At 51.7% G+C, this 21,102-nt stretch overlaps 1 protein-coding gene across 3 annotated transcripts in view; it reads left to right on the forward strand.

Moving 5' to 3' along the window:
• Positions 1-16,311, forward strand: part of DNMT1 (DNA methyltransferase 1) — a 44,302-nt gene extending 27,991 nt beyond the window's left edge. For all 3 annotated transcript variants that reach the window (XM_077121865.1, XM_077121866.1, XM_077121867.1), the window contains 24 exons: positions 119-237; positions 541-633; positions 1,084-1,235; positions 1,364-1,551; positions 1,656-1,842; positions 2,968-3,065; positions 3,260-3,407; positions 4,564-4,679; positions 4,876-5,080; positions 5,162-5,295; positions 6,258-6,431; positions 7,504-7,725; positions 8,521-8,713; positions 9,599-9,683; positions 9,933-10,061; positions 10,217-10,499; positions 10,835-10,976; positions 11,832-11,998; positions 12,368-12,545; positions 13,617-13,812; positions 14,097-14,263; positions 14,503-14,619; positions 15,369-15,459; positions 15,956-16,311. In XM_077121865.1, the coding sequence (XP_076977980.1) occupies positions 119-237; positions 541-633; positions 1,084-1,235; positions 1,364-1,551; positions 1,656-1,842; positions 2,968-3,065; positions 3,260-3,407; positions 4,564-4,679; positions 4,876-5,080; positions 5,162-5,295; positions 6,258-6,431; positions 7,504-7,725; positions 8,521-8,713; positions 9,599-9,683; positions 9,933-10,061; positions 10,217-10,499; positions 10,835-10,976; positions 11,832-11,998; positions 12,368-12,545; positions 13,617-13,812; positions 14,097-14,263; positions 14,503-14,619; positions 15,369-15,459; positions 15,956-15,990 (3,619 nt within the window). In that variant the 3' untranslated portion in view covers positions 15,991-16,311. The remainder of the gene's footprint in view (positions 1-118; positions 238-540; positions 634-1,083; positions 1,236-1,363; positions 1,552-1,655; positions 1,843-2,967; positions 3,066-3,259; positions 3,408-4,563; positions 4,680-4,875; positions 5,081-5,161; positions 5,296-6,257; positions 6,432-7,503; positions 7,726-8,520; positions 8,714-9,598; positions 9,684-9,932; positions 10,062-10,216; positions 10,500-10,834; positions 10,977-11,831; positions 11,999-12,367; positions 12,546-13,616; positions 13,813-14,096; positions 14,264-14,502; positions 14,620-15,368; positions 15,460-15,955) is intronic.
• Positions 16,312-21,102: the final 4,791 nt, after the last annotated feature.

A 21,102-nucleotide genomic window follows, 5' to 3' on the forward strand; every position in this document is an offset into this window, starting at 1 on the left:
TCCAAAGATGACAAAGTCCAGGAATTGTACATTGTCCCGTCCCCTCATGTCCAGTCTTCAGCTGTGTGCCGGGTACTCCTGCCTGGCTGCGTGCTGAGCCCTCTCTCCCCCTGTCTAGTGTGTATTGTAAGCACGGCCACTTGTGCCCCATCGATACCGGCCTCATTGAGAAGAACGTTGAACTCTCCTTTTCTGGTTCAGCAAAACCAATATATGATGATGACCCATCTCTTGAAGGTGAGTGGAGTGACTTGAGCTTCTGTCAGGGGCTGATATTAAACAGATCAACAAAATTCACCTACAAAGTAACGTGTAGCTGAGCTACTCCCCCTTTAAGTTTCGGCTCAGGCCTTTGCACTATGAACAGATAGAAGCAAAACCACTCTGGTGGCTCTGATAACGGCTGCCTGGCCTAGCTGATGAGATGTTTCAACCGAGCTGGGCACAGTGTGCCATTAAACCTTCCAGGTTTTTGACATACATCATAGCTCTTGGTCCTTTTCCTTTTGGGAAACTTGTTCCTTGTCTTTCTTCTCTTAGGTGGTGTTAATGGCAAAAATCTTGGCCCCATAAATGAATGGTGGATCACTGGCTTTGATGGAGGTGAAAAGGCCCTTATTGGCTTCAGCTCCTGTAAGTGTTTGATTCATTCAGGGACCCGAAAAGGGAAGGCTTTGCCCCTTTTACTTTCTGGGGGTTGGCTGGGCTCCGGTGTGAAGGCTTTCTTACGCAGGTCTGCAGAAAGCACTGTGTGACCATGTTGGCACCACATCGAGGTCAGTAGGGATGGCCTCTCATGCTAGCTATGGCTGGCTCTGGAACTGGCCCTCAAAATTCAAGAGCTGGTCATATTCTTGCAACCTACACCCCATTCTAACAATCAGTGATGAGCTAAATCACAGCTCAGACAGGCCACTTGAGAGTGAGCACCTCTGAGGCAGTGTTGTTGGTGATTTTGACATTTGGGTGTGGAATAACTTTTGGGCTTTTCCCTACGCTTGGTAGATTCATCTTTGCCTGGCGGCCACCATATAGGTGCCATCAAGTTTAAACTGCTCCTTAAACCTCATCTGTCCCCTCCAGCATTCGCTGAGTACATTCTGATGGACCCCTGCCCTGAGTACGCGCCGATATTTGGGCTGATGCAGGAGAAGATCTACATAAGCAAGATAGTGGTTGAGTTCCTGCAGAGCAATCCCGACTCGACCTATGAAGACCTGATCAATAAGATTGAGGTGAGGGGTTGGAGCAGACTCTTCCCTAGCTGGGATTCCCACCTGTTTGCCCACAATGAAGGTTGCTAGATTAAAACAGTTCTGCCTAAGAGTAGGAGGAAATTCCTGACCATTTTTTTTTTTAAAAGACCACTGTTCCTCCTTCTGGACTCAACCTGAACCGCTTCACGGAGGATTCTCTCCTCCGACACGCCCAGTTTGTGGTGGAGCAAGTCGAGAGTTACGATGAAGCCGGGGACAGCGACGAGCAGCCCATCTTCCTGACTCCCTGCATGAGGGACCTGATCAAGCTGGCTGGGGTCACCCTGGGGCAGAGGTAAGGACACAGCAGGAATGAGGCAGAAGATGGAAGAGCTGAAAAGGCTGTTTCTCGTGTCCTCTTCCCCCAGTGTGCTAAAACGATGGGAACCTCTCTCCCAGGCGAGCTGAAAGACGGCGGCAGACCATCCGGCATTCCGCCAGGGAGAAGGATAAAGGGCCCACCAAAGCCACCACCACTAAGCTGGTCTACCAGATCTTTGACACCTTCTTTGCAGAACAGATCGAGAAGGACGACCGAGAAGACAAGGAGAATGCCTTCAAGCGCCGGCGGTGTGGTGTCTGTGAGGTACCTTGCCGGGCCCTGAAATGCCCAGCTTCTGGCCTGGCCCCTGCGGAACCGCCTTTTTTCCCCTTGTGGCCTGGCTTATTCCCCATATGTGATCCCTAGAACAGAAGTTGGGGCACAGGGTTAGCGATCTGGGGGAAGCCTACACGCTTCATGGTATAAACCAGTGGAGGTAACAGAGATGGGAAGGGCTGCGTGCTCCTGATGCCCTGCCTGTCTGTGCAGCGGCTTTAACCAAGGAGAGTGGGGCTCAGACCTGGCTTCCTGGGCTCCTCCTTCTGCCTCCGACTCTATGTGCCTGAAGGCCCTGGAGTGGGTGCTGAGGGAGCCGCTACCCACAAGAGGCACTAATTCCTTCTCCTCTGAGGAGTTTCTTTCTGTAAATTGTAAATATATTTACTTTTCTTTGATGAAATTAACCTCCCTAATCCTGGCTGTGTCCGGTATATTTTGCTATCACCCCCCACCCCCGCAAAACAAAACCAAAAAAACACCTTAAAAGCAAAGTCCAGGATGGCAGCTGCCTCTGGAACTGCCTGGGGTTACATGGGCCCAAGATTTTCCTTTTGTCTTCAGGACCACCCTTAGCAGGATTTGTACATGTTCAACTTTCTTATTTTTGTTTTTCATTTTACCACATGTGAATCCAATGCTCATAATTTTTAAAAACATTTAAAAAAAATATATGTGTAATTGGTATCATTTGCACCTGTTGCATGTTGATACAGGTAGACCTGCTGAACTCATTTTCACTATTCCGTAGTATTTTCTTATGTGACTACCCCAACTTATTCCTCAATGGTAGACAACTTTTATATACGTAATGCTGCAGTGATACCTTCAAAGCTTGTGAGTCTCTACTTAAAAGAATTGCTGTGTGCGTGTGCGCATACTTAACTTTGATCTGGACAATCACTCTCCAGGATGAGTTCACAAGTCAAGCCTCTTAACTTTTGTCAATCAAGGGATAGGCAAAAACACTCAAAAATGAGTGTTTATAACTCCCATTTCCCACATCTCTAAGGAGGTGGATATATGTTTTAAAAGATTGTAATTCACCCCAGAAAGCTGGTTACTAACTCAACTGGTTACTAATGGTTGCGTTTTCTTAATAATATCTTCTAGGTCTGTCAGCAGCCTGAATGTGGCAAGTGCAAAGCCTGCAAAGACATGGTTAAGTTTGGTGGTAGCGGACGCAGCAAACAGGCTTGCCTAGAAAGAAGGTAGGACTGGCTGCTCCCCAGGGGCCCTCTTAGGGTTGTGAGATAGCCAGGCCTCCTTTGTCCCAGGTATCTGACTAAACCACCCCGGTTGGTTTCCCATATAAAAGGGGTCTTGTTCCTGGCTGAGACATTGGTGGTGTAATCGCCGATTCCCCAGGCCAACCTCAAGTCCTTTAACAAGTGTGACTTTGCAGGTGCCCCAATATGGCCATGAAGGAGGCAGACGATGATGAAGAAGTCGATGACAACATCCCGGAGATGCCGTCGCCCAAAAAAATGCATCAGGGAAAGAAGAAGAAGCAGAACAAGAACAGGATCTCTTGGGTTGGAGAAGCCGTCAAGGTAAGCCTGGGAGAAGACCTTGTTGGTTTACTGCTACTCTTCTGATGACCAAGTTGTCTTCATTCTCTTGCCCACCAGCTGTCCTCAGCAGCCTGAGCCCCAGAGCCGAAAAATCTGTCCTGCCGTGCAAGGAGCAGGGTGGGCCAAGAGGTTGGGCCTCATGCGTCTTTTTATATATGTATTTTTTTTGCATGGACAGGCGCTGGGAATCAGACCTGGGTCTCTGGCATGGCAGGCAAGAACTCTGCCTGCTGAGCCACCGTGGCCCACCCCCCATGCATTTTTGTAATGCAGTTTTGCTCGGGTGCCCATAAGACTATTTTCTTAATATCCAGTATAGGCATTTGACACAGTTCTGGGGGCGTCAGGCTGTTACACTTCAAAGAGTTTTGAAGAGAGTGTCATAGCCCCCAGCTTGGGAAGAAGTGCTTTCAGGGCCCTGGCAGAATCTGTGGTCAGTTGCATGCCTAAAGATTAGTACCTTTACCAGAGCTTGAGAGGCAATGTCCTCTTAGTGTTGCCTCCCTGGTGTCCATAAACCAAAGGTACAGTCAGTTCGCTCAGCAAATGTGCGCATCTCCCTGCTGGGGGGTGCCGCTTCAGGCTTGGGACACGCAGGCTAGTCCCTGCCCCTGTGGAGCTAGTGATCAGGGCAGGGCGGCAGGCACGTGGACTGTCAGGCGGCTTGAGTGCCACAGCAGAATTCACACAACAGAGGGTCAGGAAGGGCTGGGGACACCTTGGGAGGACCCAGTGCAGGGGCCTGCGGTGGAATCGGCTTTTCCTTGCTTGAGGGGGAAAAGGGAGGCTCATGTGGCTGGCATGAGACAAGTAAGGTGCTGATGTGCAGAGCGGAGTTGGGGTCAGGTGGTACCTTTACAGACCATGCTGGGTTGGCACTGATGCTGTTAAATTTGCTCTGCTCTAACAACTGAAACACAGAACTGATGATAGGAAGCGGGTGAGTGCCCTTTGCCACGAGCTCCCAGCCAAGGGGAGGGGGTATCCGCATTAGTAGATAGGCTGGTAGAACTCGTGGCTTCTTGGTGAAGTTGTTGTAAGTCACATGTTTATATAAAATAATAGATCATGTAGGTCAAATATGCATGATTCTTCAAAACGATCCCCCTCTAGAATTAAACTTTCTTGTGTTCAGATTGATGGGAAGAAGAGTTACTATAAGAAGGTATGCATCGATTCGGAAACCCTGGAAGTGGGGGACTGTGTGTCTGTTATTCCAGATGATTCCTCAAAACCACTGTATTTGGCAAGGTTTGTATCTCTCCCTTCCCTGGCTTTGTGCACACTTTCTTGAACGAGTAGGAGAGGCATATTTTGCAAGACTAGCAACAGCAGCTCTTTTGCTCTTGACTAAACCCACAAATGATCCAAGTTCCCCCGAGTAGGCTCATTCATATTCTTGCTTGTCAAATTAGAGCTTTCTTCCTGTGCCCTCTTGCGATTCCAGAGTCACTGCGCTGTGGGAAGACGGCAGCAGCGGACAGATGTTCCATGCTCACTGGTTTTGTGCCGGGACAGATACGGTCCTTGGGGCCACGTCAGACCCCCTGGAGCTGTTCTTGGTGGACGAATGTGAAGACATGCAGCTTTCTTACATCCACAGCAAAGTGACAGTGGTTTATAAAGCTCCCTCGGACAACTGGGCCTTGGAGGTGAGTGAGTGCCCAGACCCCCTGTTCCCACTCCCGCTTCATCAGGGGGTGTCTGGGCTGACCCAGCTTTCTTACCCACAGGGCGGTCTGGATCCTGAGTCCATCATGGCCGGTGATGACGGGAAAACCTATTTCTACCAGCTATGGTACGATCAAGACTATGCAAGGTTTGAGTCCCCTCCCAAAACTCAGCCGACGGAGGACAACAAGTACAAGTGAGTGTTGGGCATCGTCCCTTCCTTGTAACCCCCTCCTGTCATGCTTGAGGACGCTGGGCTTTCCCTGGGTCATGCTGACCCCTGGGGCCTTCCACCTGGTGTTGGTTTCCCTCCACCACCCCGCCATCTTCCTTACTGATCACCAGAGATGCACCTGACTGTTGTAACTGTTTTAAGTATGTAGATTAGCTGGGGGGTGGGGGGTACCTTTACCCCACCTTTTCACATCCAGGAGCAGAATGTGTCTCCATTTTAAGACTGTGTGGGTTCCTCAGTGTGGGTCACAAATCCTGTATGTTTTCTTTTGTCTTAGATATTTTCTCTCACAAATGTGATCTTTTATTTCTTTTTATCTGCTGGGTGGCTTTAAGGTAGTTTTGTGTTTAGTGCCCTCATGCCTTTTAGTCTAACCAGCAGACATTACTTATTTTGACTCAAATGTCTGGTGGTACCTCCAGAGTGTGTTTAGCAATAACGTGACAGGGCGAAGCAGTGGTACTCCCTGGGGTGCTACTGGCGACTCTGGCCAGCCTGATGCTGCCTTCTGAGTTGATCTCCATTCTTAAGGGAGTCTGTCCCTTCTTTAAGGGCTCATTAGTGCAGACTAATATTGAATTTGATCAAATACCTTTTCAGCTTTGATCGAGATAGTATTATTTGCGTTCTTGCGCATGCTGGATTCTTAACTACTTTTAAGATTCTGTCTCACCTTCAGATTCTCATATCAGTTACTCACAAGTGGAATTGGCTATTAATTTTTATATTCTGTCTCTGAGCTTTGGTCCCAAATAAAGTGCTTTCAAAAATGTGAATATAAAGTACAGGAAAGCCAGTTCTTTCAAACATTTGCAGGTATTCGCTCCTCTCAGTCTCTGGAGCCTCTGGGTTAAGGCAGCCTCTCATGCTGCATCACTACTGGCCATCTCAGAGCTTTTTGTTTCTGTCTCTCGTTCCTTCAGGTTCTGCGCAAGCTGTGCCCGTCTGGCTGAAATGAGGCAAAAAGAACTTCCCAGGGTCATGGACCAGCTTGAAGACCTGGACAGTCGGGTCCTCTACAGCTCAGCCACCAAGAACGGCGTTCAGTATCGCGTGGGAGATGGCGTCTACCTCCCCCCCGAGGCCTTCACGTTCAAGTGAGTGCCCCCCTTTGCTCAGGTCGGGGACGGGGGGCCTCGTGCCCGTAAAGGATGGCTTGGTGACATTGTCTCCATGTAGACACCCCCACACACACCCCTCAGGACCAGCGCTGCTGGTGCCCATCCATTTGCCTCGGGGGGTGTCAGTTGGTATCCAGCTGCCCCCGACGGGCTGTGAGGCTTTGGGCTGGGACCTCCTCTGTCAGGTCCGTTCTGTAAACTGGGGAGAGGAGCATCTGAGGATGCTATTTTGTAGTTTTGCCCCTTTCAGATTTTATATAAGGACATGTAATGTTTGTCCTTTTGGTCTGGTTTATTTCACTGAATACAATGTCTTTGAGGTTCATCCATGTTGCTGCATGGATCACAACATCTTTTCTTTTCACGCCTGAATGATTTGGTTGTGTGCACAGACTGTATTGTATTTCTCCGTTCATCTGTTGATGGACACTTGGATTGCTTCCACCTTTTGGCTCTTGTGAACCGTACTGCTATGAACATTGGCATATAAGTATCTGCTTGACTCTCTGTCTCTACTTCTTTGGGGTATCTACCTAGGAGTGGAATTGCTGGGTCACGTGGCACAGAAGCTTATTTCTTGCTCATGCGAGGTGTGCATTATGGTTCAGCGAGGGGGCTCGGCCTACCAAGTCATCGGGGCTCCAGGCCAGCAGAGCAGGCACCTTCTCAGCGGTTGTTGATCTCTGCGCTGAGGGAAAGCACACCGAGAGCTCTCCCCAGCAATCAGATCCTCCTGCTGGGAAGTGCTCCTGCATCACTTCTGCTTACAACTCAGCTGGCCAGAACTAGTCACAGTCCTGCCGAGTGGCTGGGAGGTGGGGAGCTGGGGACACCTGGGTAGCATAAACAGCTGGCACCAAGGGGTAGTGCACAGCTGGGGCATGCTCATTGTAAAGTACCAGTGACATTTCATCTTTGTTTAAGTCTTTTCTAAGGCAATTAGCTGTGTTTGTATTTCAATTGAACTGGGTATTGTTACTGACTAGTTGTCCTTAACTGACTGCATGAAGTGTAATGTCGAGTGAGGGTAACGGTTGCTTCTCTGCAGCATCAAGCTGTCCAGCCCCCTGAAGCGCCCGCGGAAGGAAGCGGTGGATGAAGATCTGTACCCGGAGCACTACCGGAAATACTCCGATTACATCAAGGGCAGCAACCTGGACGCTCCTGAGCCTTTCCGGATTGGTCGAATCAAGGAGATCTTCTGTCCCAAGAAAAGCAACGGCAGGCCCAGCGAGACGGATGTCAAGATCAGGGTCAACAAGTTCTACAGGTGGGCCAGGAACTCTGCAGAAACGGGGTGGAGGCACAGTACACACAGGTGTATGTTAAGTGCTGGCTGGATGAGCTGTTTTGTTAAAAGTTTCTGGTTATTTGGTCACTTTGACTGTAAATACATGTCACTGTCAGCCTTCAGATCCTTACATTAAAGCTGCTGAGCCCTTTCACCAAAAGAAATACGTGAGCAGAAGTTCAGAGAGTGATAAAAGCAGGGGTGGAATGTCCTGGCCACCACTCAGGGCCCTAGAGTTCCATTCTGATGGTCCAGGTTTCACCCCTCCCGCCAGTCCATTACTATTCCAGGGCCCTTCAGCTCTCTACAGGCTCTCGTTCCTGTTTCTAGGACTTTTGTACCTTTTTCCCAGTGCCTTGATTTATTATTTGGGGACCTAGTAACTGGTAGAGATTGGGAACTAACCTAAGCTAACCCATGCAGATGGGTATTACAAGCCTGCTTCACTTCTTAGCTAATGTATGTCTTAACAAAGATTTTTCTAAAGTCTACAATGATTTATAATGCTCAGCTGTAATAACAAGGAAAGAAAGGAGTCCCACTGGTGGAGGTGAGAGAGAGGTGCTCTGTGCACACCTCTCAACAGAAGGGGGCTGTTTGGGCTGAGCTCAGGGTATGAGGGCAGCCAGACCTTTCACAGACTCCGTGGCTGTGCATCATGTTCACTTTATAGTGTCTGGTGCTCGGAGGATCTGCCAGGAATATGGTGCCATTTAGCTCATTGCTAGCACACAGCAAAGAAGAATTCTGTAGCACAGATACTTCCTCTCCTAGGCCAGAAAACACTCACAAGTCCACCCCGGCAAGCTACCATGCGGACATCAACCTGCTTTACTGGAGCGATGAGGAGGCTGTGGTGGACTTCAAGGCCGTGCAGGGCCGCTGCAGCGTGGAGTACGGCGAGGACCTGCCCGGCTGCCTCCAAGACTACTCGTCGGGTGGCCCAGACCGCTTCTACTTCCTCGAGGTGCTGCGCCAGCGTGCGTGAGGGAGGGGTTTCATGGTCAGCCTGCCGTCCCCCGGCCAGCATTCTCATGCCCAGTGTTCAGTTATGCCTAAGGGCTTTGAGGTTTTACAGGGAGTAGGGAGTTGACTTGTGTGATCCCATCCCACTGCAGCTTCAGTAGCATCTGGGCAGTGTCCATAAGGCTGACGTTGTAGGAGAGTCAGCCATATACAAATCCCAACCGTCATGTTCTGGGGCTTAACATTCAAAGCTTTTAAAATACACACACACACAACAGTGTGTCCTGGCACAACTAAGATTTACTGAGGACTGACGCCATCTCCGCCAGCCTGACCAGTGCCTCTGTGTGCATTAGGGGAAATTGCCCCTTCCCTGTGCCCACCTGCATGGCTGGCCATGGCACCGGGTGGCTCTCTGTCCCTGGAGCCAGGTTCCCATATCCAGACTCCTCCCACACAACCTGCCCTAGGTCTCCAGGGGGTCTGGGAATCTGTTGACCAAGTGAATTGCTTGTAAATTGTTTGAGCTTGGCTTTTATGTGTTGAGTTGTCTTAAAATGACGTATGCTTGTGTTTTCCCAGGCTAGTACCTATAGCCAAATTGCCCAGTAGTCTCTTTGCATGATGTTTTTTCCTATTTTAAAAAATGATAGTCCAGATATTTATAGCAGGATTTCAATGTTGACCCAAAAAAAGGATTGATATTAATAGAATGATATATATTTTTCTTCTTCTTGAGTTTCCAGGGTAGTAAAATCAAACAGTTCTTATTGGTGGTTAATTTTTAATTGCCCTGTTTTGAGGGACATTAAGTGAATCTTTATCAAATTGACTTCTTAAACAGTTTTTGTTAGAGTGGGGACCAATGTGTTTCTCTCCTTTTCAGGCCTATAATGCAAAAAACAAAAGCTTTGAAGATCCTCCAAACCACGCCCGTAGCCCTGGGAATAAAGGAAAAGGAAAGGGAAAAGGTATGTCTTTATCCCAAAATTTTCTTTTCAAGTCTTTCTTGTGTCACTCAAAGGATTCCTTACATGTCACTTCATGTAGAATAGCAGGGGAGCCCCTGACAGTACCTGTTTCCCAGCTTTCACTGTCCAGCCCTCATTCTGTACTGTTCACAGCTCAAAATGAGTTTGACATTGAAATTAACAAAGTATTTGAAAGTAGAGAGTTAGAATTCTGAGGACTTGATTAAGTTTGTGGCCTGTCATCTCCAGGAAAAAGCAAGACCAGGTCCCCAACATCTGAGCCAAGTGAGCCGGAGGCAGAGATAAAACTGCCCAAGCTTCGTACTCTGGATGTGTTTTCTGGCTGTGGGGGACTGTCGGAAGGATTTCACCAAGCAGGTAAACCAAAGGCAGTAGGTTTTCTCTCCCTGAGCAGCCAGCATAACCGACCGGGCAGGTTCCGCCCGAAAGCCCTCTCTGGCTGTGGGCATGACTGTGAATCCAGAGTCTCCTTAGGAGACTTCAAAGCAAGTCTTGGTCCTTTTACCCTCCAGGCATCTGTGAGACACTGTGGGCCATTGAGATGTGGGACCCCGCGGCACAGGCCTTCCGGCTCAACAACCCCGGCTCCACAGTGTTCACGGAGGACTGCAACGTCCTGCTGAAGCTGGTCATGGCTGGGGAGGAGACCAACTCCCGTGGCCAGCGGCTGCCCCAGAAGGGGGACGTGGAGATGCTGTGTGGGGGCCCGCCCTGCCAAGGCTTCAGCGGCATGAACCGCTTCAACTCACGCACTTACTCCAAGTTCAAAAACTCCCTGGTGGTCTCCTTCCTCAGGTGAGCGAGCCTCAGGCCTGGGGCACTGCTACGTGCCCCTGCGTGCTGCCCGGATATATCTAGACAGACAGCCCAGGGTAGAGGCACCAGACGTGCCAGGCGGTAGATGCTACCTGCTGGGGGGTTGCCCCTGCTGTGTCCCCTCGCTGAGGGGAGACTCCTGGTCTCTGCCTTCAGGATACTTGAAGCTCAGTTTTTGCTAAAGAGATTCCAAGAGAGGTGGGAGGTATGAGTTCTTGATAGCTAAATGTCAAACTTTCAGGAGTGGCATCTGGCAGAGGGTCATCCTTCCCTGGGCCTGTGTGGGCTCCTTTCACTTCCCCTGCCTCCCGCAGCTACTGTGACTACTACCGGCCCCGCTACTTCCTCCTGGAGAACGTCAGGAACTTCGTCTCCTTCAAGCGCTCCATGGTCTTAAAGCTCACGCTGCGGTGCCTGGTCCGCATGGGCTATCAGTGCACATTCGGCGTGCTGCAGGTGGGCCCTCCTGGGGCAGGGCGGAGTGGGGCCGCAGCCGCCTGGCCTGGCCCACAGCAGTGCACAGAGGCGAGCCTGCTCTCGGGTTGTTCTGGGAACCCAAGATGCTGGAGAGGGCGGAGGGAGGTGGACACCTGGGCCTGCCCTCCATATTGGGAAGCTCTCAGAGTTCAGTTTTTAAAAGCACATTGCTGGAGCCCCAGCAGCTCTTAGCACATTCTCCCATGCACCCAAGGAGGGGCCTGTGCTGCACTGTTTCCAGCTTAACTGGTGGAAAGCCAGCCCAGGAGGGCTCTGACAGTTAGAGCAGGTGGCTCCAAGGAGGGTGAGTGAAGCAAGATCTGCAGACTGATGCAAAGACTGAACTGTTATAGCAGTTGAAAGAAACAAGTGTTTTCCTCAGGGGAACATGTGTGACAGACCCCTGGCACAGGCCGAGGGTTGCCCTCCAGTTGACTGTTTAGGGAGGGGCAGGGGCCTGGCGTGACCCGAGAGGCCTCGGCTCTGCTCCATCCGTGTAGTATCAATGGTGCAACTAGGCTAGACCCCCAAGTGAGGTGGCTGTTAGAACGGGAGGGAGACTTTGACTGGACAGAAGTGGGGGTGGCTGAGTGAGCACCCCCCTTGGGGCTGCCCCAAGGGCTCGTGAGCTCTGCCCCAGCCACTTTTCTCCCTGGACACCAAGACCTCTGATGGCCACTACGTGAGGTCATGTTTTGTCCCTTGATCAGGTCCTGCTCCCTCACTAGAGTAAACCTGCTGGGTTAAGTAAAGGGTCCTACAAGCGGGCTCCACTCAGCCAGGTGCTGCTGGCCCGGCAGGAGTGCCCGGCTGACGTGCGTGTGGCCTCTGCAGGCTGGCCAGTACGGTGTGGCCCAGACCCGGAGGCGAGCCATCATCCTGGCTGCGGCCCCTGGGGAGAAGCTCCCCCTGTTCCCAGAGCCACTGCACGTGTTCGCGCCCAGGGCCTGCCAGCTGAGCGTCGTGGTGGACGACAAGAAGTTTGTCAGCAACATCACGAGGTGGGGACCTTCAGCTCGTGGGCGCCGTAGGATGGGGGTGTGCTCGATCAAGAGGCCTGAGCCAGGGAAAGGGCTAGAGAAAGCCGATGGTTCTGACCTGCCTTCGTGGTCCCTGTCCCTGGCGGAGCCTGCCTGAGCAGGCGCTGTATGTGGCACTGCTGAGCACCCAGATGTGGTTCTGAGCACAGCCCCTTCTCAGACAGGACCACTTGTGGGCCCGGGGAAGAGTGTCACGTGCCCTTGGGCAACCCTTTGCCCCATGTGACTGAGAAGGGCTGTACCTGGTACTGGCCCACAGCATAGAGCTGGGACGCAGGCGTGGCATCATGGCTTGCCCAATGGGACTGACCGTTTCCTGTGCTTCCTCAGGTTGAGCTCAGGTCCTTTCCGAACCATCACGGTTCGGGACACAATGTCTGACCTCCCCGAGATCCGGAACGGGGCTTCGGCGCTGGAGATCTCGTACAATGGGGAACCCCAGTCCTGGTTCCAGAGGCAGCTCCGGGGCTCACAGTACCAGCCCATCCTCAGGGACCACATCTGTAAGGTAACGTCTCCCACCGCAGCTCAGCCCTGCATCACTCTGCCAGCCTGAGCCCACCCATGGCTCTGTGAGGGCCACTGTTTTAGTTTACTAAACCTGCCAGAATATGACACACCAGAGCCAGGTCGGCTTCTAGTAAGGGGATTTATTTAGTTACAGACTTACAGTTCCTTGGAGGAAAGGCGGCTTACTTTCCTCTGGGCTTCTCGGTCACGTGGGGAGACACACAGCTCCGTTTGCCGGCCCTCTCTCCCAGTGTCTGGGCTCAGATGGCTTTCCCCAGGGTGACTCCTCTCTGCATCTCCAAATCTCTGGGTCTCTGCTGGCTGAGCTGAGGTGTGCTGTACTGAGTTGCTGCTCTCGCTTCTGACTTCTCCTTTTAAGCCTCCAGTTAATCAAATTGAAACCTCACTCATGTGGAAGGGAGTACCATTTTCCAATGGCAGATGTAACCAGCCATAGATGTATTTCACACACTCATGGTTTTAAGTTCACAGCAGCAGAGCAGCTGGCACCATCACCTGGCCATGTCGACACCTGCACCTAGCTACTGCAACTACAGCATTTGACCCTAGGGTTCCTCCTTCCTGTGGGTTTTCGCAGCGCTTTGCAGCCCCTCGCTCCTCCTGACTTGCTCTTGGCCCGTGGTGGAAACACTGTCATCTGGACTGCACCCATCAGCTGTCTCCCTACTTCCCCCCTGGCTACCTCAGGCCCGTGCGCCACGGCACGCACGTGGTCTTGCAGTGCTGCAGCCAGAGCTTCTTCTGTTCCTGGAATAGTCCAGGGAGAGTGGCCCCTGCTCCCTCTGCCTGCCCCTTACTACTTCCGTTATGTGCACTGGCTTAGGTGTCTCCCTGCATGTCCGAAGCCCGCCACACCCTCCCCCAGCTCCTCCCCGTCCTTACATGTCACTTCTTCGGGGAAGCCTCCCCAGCACTTGACCAAAGTCCTCCCTCACCTGTGCCTGCCCCTTCCCTGCACTTACTTACGGGGCTGTGGCCACGGGGGGCCTGGTCTGCACAGCACCCCCAGTGAGGCCCAGCCCTTGACGGACACGCCTCCCTCTTCCAGGATATGAGCGCGCTGGTGGCCGCCCGCATGCGCCATATCCCTCTGGCCCCGGGCTCTGACTGGCGCGACCTGCCCAACATCGAGGTGCGGCTCTCAGACGGCACCATGGCCCGGAAACTGCGCTACACCCACCACGACAGGAAGAACGGGCGCAGCAGCGCTGGTGCCCTGCGCGGGGTCTGCTCCTGCGTGGAAGGTGGGACCCCGCTTGCTGCCTCTGTCCCCTGGTTTTCCTGCAGGCCTGGGGGTTTCCGTTGACCTGCAGGGCAGGCTTGGAGCTGCCACTCACTGCCCGGAGATCCCGGAGAGCCAGGTTTGGGGTCCCTGCTGTGCAAGGGCATTGAGAGCACCAATGGGGACTGTCACCTGCTCTGTTGCTTAATAAGCTCCTGCACAGAGTGGGAGCTCCGAGTGCCGGTCCACGCCCCCTCAGGCCTTGTTCCTGGCCAGACGCAGCCTTACCGCAGTGCTCTCTTCCAGCGGGTAAAGCCTGTGACCCAGCCGCCAGGCAGTTCAACACCCTCATCCCCTGGTGCCTGCCCCACACCGGGAACAGGCACAACCACTGGGCAGGCCTGTACGGGCGGCTCGAGTGGGACGGCTTCTTCAGCACAACTGTCACCAACCCTGAGCCCATGGGCAAGCAGGTAAGGGCCCACCGCAGCCCTGGAGGGCCCATAGGGCCAGCAGAGAATAGGGACGTGGGCCTTGCTGGTGCTGTGAGGTGGCGAGTGGTCCCCTGGTGCCTGCCTTCCTCCACCCCCGATGTGACAGACAGGCTTACCCCCAGGCCTGAGTCTGGCTCTTTCCAGGGCAGTTTCCCTCCCCAGCCCCCCAAGGCCCTGGCCTACCTTGGTCCCCTCTCTATGCGGCCTCTCGCCTGCAGGGCCGTGTGCTCCACCCCGAGCAGCACCGCGTGGTGAGCGTGCGGGAGTGTGCCCGCTCCCAGGGCTTCCCCGATACCTACCGGCTGTTCGGTAACATCCTGGACAAGCACCGGCAGGTCAGTGGGGCGGGTGGGGGCTGGGCCCCTCCTGCTCTGGGTCTGTCCCCGCCACTTTGTTTCATCCAAAGGTGTCCTGGGCTTAATGAGAAGAGGGAGGCTGTGGGTTTTTCACCAGGACATAGAGTGTCCAGCAGTGAGGGTGATGGCCAGGCACCCCGAGCTCATCCCCTCTCGTCAGCCACAGCCCTCGGCGGAGGGGCAGCCAGAGAGAAGGGCGGGTGGGGAGGATGGGCCTCATGAGCCCACTCAGTCATCGCACCGACACCCTTCACAGCTGTCAGGCAGAGGTGTAGCCCAAAGAAACGTCCTGACACTTCAGACTTCAGTAAAGGAGCAGGCAGGATGGGTGCTAGTGACAGTGTGCTGTCATGATCCCTAGGCGACTCTCAGGGTGTGGGGCTGGCTGTCACTTACTCAAGTTTATTGTTTAAAAGTAACACACACAGCTTAGGACGCCACCTGTGTGTTGGGGTGACAGTGAAAACCACCCCATTTCACCTCTTCCCAGCTGTTTTCTGGTAGTAGCCATTGTTAGCTGTAGTTAAACATGTCTTGGGAGTGTCTGTGTCATCATCTTTAAGTTGTTCTACCACCCTCCATAGGCCCTTCCCCTCAGTAGTTCTCCACATGGTACTTGGGGTGGGAGAACTGGGCAAAGGGAGAGTCTGGACCCTCGTGCTGGAAGGGCTTGTGGGCTCGCTCCTGGCCGAGCCACTCCAGGCCCTGCTGTCCTTCCCTTCCTGCAGGTGGGCAATGCCGTGCCACCACCCCTGGCCAGAGCCATCGGCCTGGAGATCAGACTCTGTGTGCTGGCCAAAGCCAGAGAGAGCGCCTCAGGTACGGGGGTAGGGGGGCAGGTTCCTCCTGGGCCCACAGCCCCCGTGGGACAGGTGCACAGGCTCCGCCCCCAGGAGCGGCTGTAGGTGCTCGCTTCCTGCCTCTACCTGGCTTGGGGGCTCAGGCGAGTTACCCACCCTCCCTGGTGGCTCCGTTGTTCTCCAGTGGCTGTGAGGATTGAGTCAGTTGTGCGTGGCAAATATTTAGAGCAAGAGCCCAGCACACAGCGGTTATGCAGGGGACTGGCTGCCCTGCTGGGTCTCCAGTATTTTCCTCTCTCCTCAGAAACTAGCCCATATGCTCTAGAAATGTACTCTGGGGGCAGCTTTTGAGGGGTGCCCGAGCTCCCTGAACATTCCTTGAGATCCGCAGCAGGTCTGGTTAGGTCAGCCATCGGCATCTGCATGCGTGCATCCCCCGCTGTCCTGTACGTGTCCTTGCCTACTGCCGAGTGCCATGTTGTCCCCTCCTGACTTTCCCTTTTATTTCCCTTCAGCTAAAGTGAAGGAGGAGAAAGCGACTAAGGACTAGTGTGCCCCTCCTGTCATCCTTGTTTCTGGCACCAGGAAACCCCAACATGCACTGATGTTGTATTTTTAACGTGTCACAATCTGTTGGTTCAAATGTGTTGTCTGCGATGTTTGTAGCCTTGACTGACATGGAACTGTTCTGTGAGGTTCGCTTATCAACTAATTGCTTAGTGATCAAACTGTGCAGTACTTTGTGCATTCTGGATTTTAAAAGTTTTTTATTATGCATTATATTAAATCTACCACTGAATAAGTGGAAATTAAGACTTTATGTAGTTTTTATATGTTGTAATATTTCTTCAAATAAATCTCTCCTGTAAACCACCCTTGATGGTGACTCGTGCTTTAGCCAAGGCCGGTGGGAGAGTTCTCCTTGGCCTCCAGGTGACCCCGCAGAGCTGTCTGTCTTAGATCACTCTGGGTCCGTGTGTGTCTTTGAGGGTGGGGGAGGCTAATAGGAGATTCAGTTCTGGCCGTCAAGATGCAAGGGGAACTCGCATGGCTTCCAGCAGAGCCTTGTGAAAGAAGGGTCTTGGCTGGCCTCGCCTGTGGCTGTGTAGCCCTTCTTTGGTCTGGAACAGGCTGTGGTCCCTGGTGGTGCTGCCGCCATCTTGTGATCACTAGGACAGAAGCCCCAGGCGGCAGGTGGTGGGACAGGAAGAGAGAAGGAGCTGCCCTCTGCTTCCTAGGCTGCCCACCCAATGGAAACCCCTTGTTAGCTTAAGGTTCGGTTAGCTGGGCTTCCTGCGGCACCCAGTGGAAGTCAATCCTACCGAGTTCTAAGACAAACAAGTCTCCTCAGGTTGCTGACTAAGCAGAAGCACGTACCAAGAAGTGTCGGACACCAGCACGTACGACCCGGAGGGCCCTCTGAGGCTGTTGAGTAACCCGCCCCCCACCTGGGCTTGCGGTTTCGTCAGCGGAGCCCTCGGGTGCTGCAGCTGTTGGGCTCATCACCCAGAGTCCCAGACGCTCGTCATAAACCTAGAAGAGGACCACAGGAACTTCTGTTGTGAAACTTGCTCGCTTCCTCACTTCCGCAATACTAGGGAATTAGCTGGTTTCCCACTTTCTGCTACTACAAATGGTAACCACAGAACACTTTTGTGTGCTCTTCCACATCTCCTTTGGGGCATATATCTAGAAGGGAGATTTCGGGGTTACCGGGTCTTAAATATTTTAATATTTTCTACTTCTTCCAAACGTGCGCCTGAACCCCAGCATTGGGAAGGTTCCAGCGTGTTCCCACCAACACGGCCAGCTTTCCTTTCGCTGCCTCAGGCTCCTGCTTCTCATCCTTGCCCACTGAATGAAGTCTTGCTAGCAGTTTCCAATAGTGACCTGGCAGTCCCCCGTGATACTGAATCTTTTACCTTATCTTGGTGGTGACCGGATGACTTCTTCCTTGCCGTGAACTGTTTGGGCAGGAGGGGGATTTGTCCTCATTTGTATTTCATCTTGATTCGTCACATCTTTGCTATACAGAGATTTTCTATTTTGGGAGTGTTTAAATTTATATTTGTCTTCCTTCTGCTTATATTTTTTAAGCTAGAAACTCATTTAAAAAGTATGTAGTGAATATGGTGAAAGTATGCTGCCTTTACATTTCCACATTCCCATATACCTTGACAATCTGAATTCATCTCTCCTACCACTTGGAAGCATCTATTAAAACTGCTTTTCAACTTGGAGATTGTTCTACATAGGAATCTCATGCTCTTCCCCCTATTTTTTTTTGTTGTTGTTGAGGTAAAATATGAAATGCATAGATCCTAAGTGTACAGCTTGAATTTTGAGAAATGAAACTCACTTCCTTCTGAAGGCATGTTTCCATCACTCCAGAAGCCCCCTCGTGCCCTTTCCAAGTTAGTTTTACAGTAAAACACACGGGGACAATCTCTGTTCTGCTCTATTAGATGTGGTTATTTTTCCTGTTCTTGTGCTTTCAAATGGCTTCAGTCCGGTATGGGCTTTTGCATTCAACTTCTTCCACTTGGTATAACGTTTTTCAATTTGTCCATGTCAGTGTGTATCACTAGTTTGTTCCTTTTCATTACTAAGTTGGAAGGAATGCCCTTATTTTAAACTGTCAAATATTGTCGGGGAAACGACTTCTATCCCTCAGTGGGTTGAGTTGTGGTACATATGTTTGTATGAGTGTGTGAGTTCACATCCAGGATATATTTCCAGTAATTTAGGGGTCGAAGATTTACAATAGACTCCTTAAAAACCCAGTGTGTATTTTTATAGGGATTGCATTACATTTTCAGGCTTATGGGGAAAATTGGCATCTTAATGCAAGCTTCTTTTCTAAGAACAGCCACCCTGTTTATTCAAAAGCTCTCTTCTGTCCTTCATAGTATTTTGTAGTTTTCATAGAGGTCTTGCAGATTTCTTTACTGGATTCCTAGGCATTTTGTGCTTATACTACTAATATAAATGGGGCACTGTCTTTCTAAGCTGTGGGCCTTTGCCTACAGAAAGAGTATTGATTCGTACTGACTGTTGATTTTTCATACTGATTGTGGGTTTTTTTGTTCCTGTTTTTTAACCCAGCCAACTGAATTCCATTATATTTTTGATACTTTTCCAGTTGAGGGCTTAGTTTTGGGTATACTTTTCTCTGCCAGTAACAAACATTTGAGGACTCACTGGTGTAAGAAGGGAAACTGCATGTTTTCTGCTGTGGTTCAATTCAGCTGTTGGGTCTCAACTGGGTGGTGGGTGATCCCTCAAGGTGAGTCTCCAGGGGCAGCCCAGTGAGCGGCTGCCTGGGGGGTGCACATGCCGGGTGCCCAGCCCTGCACCCAGCACGCACTGGCCTGGCCTGGGATGGGGGCGGAGGGTGTGGCTCAGGGCCGCTCAGCCGGCTCGCTGGGAACATTCTCTTTCATCACGGCTGCAGTGCTCGCTGCCTGGAAAGAGCCCGATGCAGCTGGAGTGCTGACAGCGTTGGAGTGGGTCCTCAGACATCTCATCACTGCGACCCACTGGTACCCAAACCCAGAAAGTTCCCATTGAGGTGTCTATTAAATTCCTCAGCTGGAAATGGTTAGAGGGAGGGAAACCAGGCTGCTTCCCTCCTTTTCCAGCAGGAACTGCATTTGAAGAGAACCGGAGAATGTCAGCTCACGAGAGGAAAGCACAAGTTTATTTGCATCCAGATGCCAGTTAGCAAATGGAGGAGGAAGCGTTTAGACGGTGGCTTGGAAGCCCTCCTGCTGTAATTGATAAAGCGAGAATCACGCCTGGGTTTGAAACTGGACATTCACTCAAGTACCAGAGTATCTCCAAAGAGTTTTAATTTCTGGTCGGAGGAGGACAAGCAACTTGACAGTGGAGAAACTGAGGCCAGCGTCACACCCAGCATCAGTGTAGACCAGCCACTCACTCGAGGCGAGGTTTGCCCTCCGTTTTCGGGGACATTGGAGAATGTCTGGAGACAATTTGGGTTGGGACAATAAATAGTGTGTGTGTGTGTGTGTGTATGTGTGTGTGTGTGGCGGGGGAGTTGCTGTTGGCAGAGTGGAGCCCAGGGGTGCTGTTCCGTGGCCTCTGACGTCTGGGGCGCTCCGGCGGGGCTGAGGTGGGGGAGCACGGGCGCTGGGTCGCTGATCGGGCAGTGGACTGGCTTTTCACAGTGGAAATTTATTAGCTCACAAACTTAGTTTTGTTATTTTTTAAAATGCAGTTTTGAGATACATTCACACTCTATACAAACCATCCCAAGTGTGTGATCGCTGGCTCACTGCGTCATCACATGGCCGCGCATGCCTCCCCACAACTGATTTTAGAACATTTTCATTACTCCATAAAAAATGACAAAGGAAACCCAAATCCTCCCATACCCTCCCCCCCCCCCCGTTTTAGTATCAGAGTGGAACATTTGTTACTGCTGATGAAAGAGTATCAAACTATTACTATTAACCATAGTTCATAGTTTGTAATAGGCACATTTTCCCCATATACCCCTCTATTACTAACTTCTTGTAAAAGTGTCATACATTTGTTCTAGTTCATAAAATAACTTTTAAATATCTGTCCACTTACTCATGGGCGCTGTCCACCACAAGATTCACTGCGTTTGATATTCCCAGGTTTTAACCTCTCCCTTCCCTTCTGGTGACACATGACTCCAAACTTCCCCTCTCCACCACGTTCACACACCACCCAGCACTGTCAAGTCTCCCAATTACGTGCTCCCGTCACCACGAGCTTACAGTTTCGACGCCATGAAAATGTGCAAATCAAGGCATCGTCAAGACGGTGCTTTCTTCCTGAAGATGGGCTGCGGGCGACCCTGGACTCTTGTCACCTGGCATGGCACACGGCGGCGTCCGCTGGGCTCTGCCTTCTCTTCCGGGTTTCGTAGATTTCAGCTTCTTGCTTCTCTCTCTGTCTGAATTTCATTCTCCTTAAAGGACTCCGGTAAGAAGATGGACAGCTACCCTGGGCCGCACCTTAACTGAAGTAACCTCATGAAAGCCTGCTTGCAACAGATTTCTACTCCCAGGAATGGATTAGCTTCAAGAACATGATTTTCTGGGGTACCTGCAGTTCCAAACTGCCACCTCGGCTAAGAGGTGTCTATTAATGTGATGCAATATGAAATACGCAGCCTCTCTTGTGACAGGTTCTTGTCAGAAATGTTTCACTCGAATCCAGTCAAGCCTCTTGCTCCTGTTTATAGGAAATCCAGCTAGCAGACCCCGGCGAGAGGTCCTCTAGCTCCTTGCCTCACCTGTCCATGGGTGTGGAGCTGGTATAAGGTGGGCAGGGCTGTGACATGGCCTGGCTAGTGCCTGGCTGTGAACTTACAGATCGATGGGCACTTAAGACCAAAAAACAAAGCAGGCCACTCCGCATAGCAATGCAGGAACAGTCCACCAGGGAACTTACACCTGGGAAGCTGGTCCCGGTTGGCGCCAGGATGCTCAGAGCAGCGCTCCACGCCCCCCAGGGGGTGCAGGGGGTGTAACATAGACCAAGAGCAGGGAAGGCACAGAGGCAAGTCAGGATTTGCAAGATCATAAACGTGTTTCTTTGAAGTTACTGATACGTAGCAGGTAGCTGCCGTGCTTAGGAATAGGCACGCGTGCTTTAAGAGCCACCG

This window comes from Tamandua tetradactyla, chromosome 11 (genome assembly GCF_023851605.1).
Source record: "Tamandua tetradactyla isolate mTamTet1 chromosome 11, mTamTet1.pri, whole genome shotgun sequence".
NCBI classification, from domain to species: domain Eukaryota; kingdom Metazoa; phylum Chordata; class Mammalia; order Pilosa; family Myrmecophagidae; genus Tamandua; species Tamandua tetradactyla.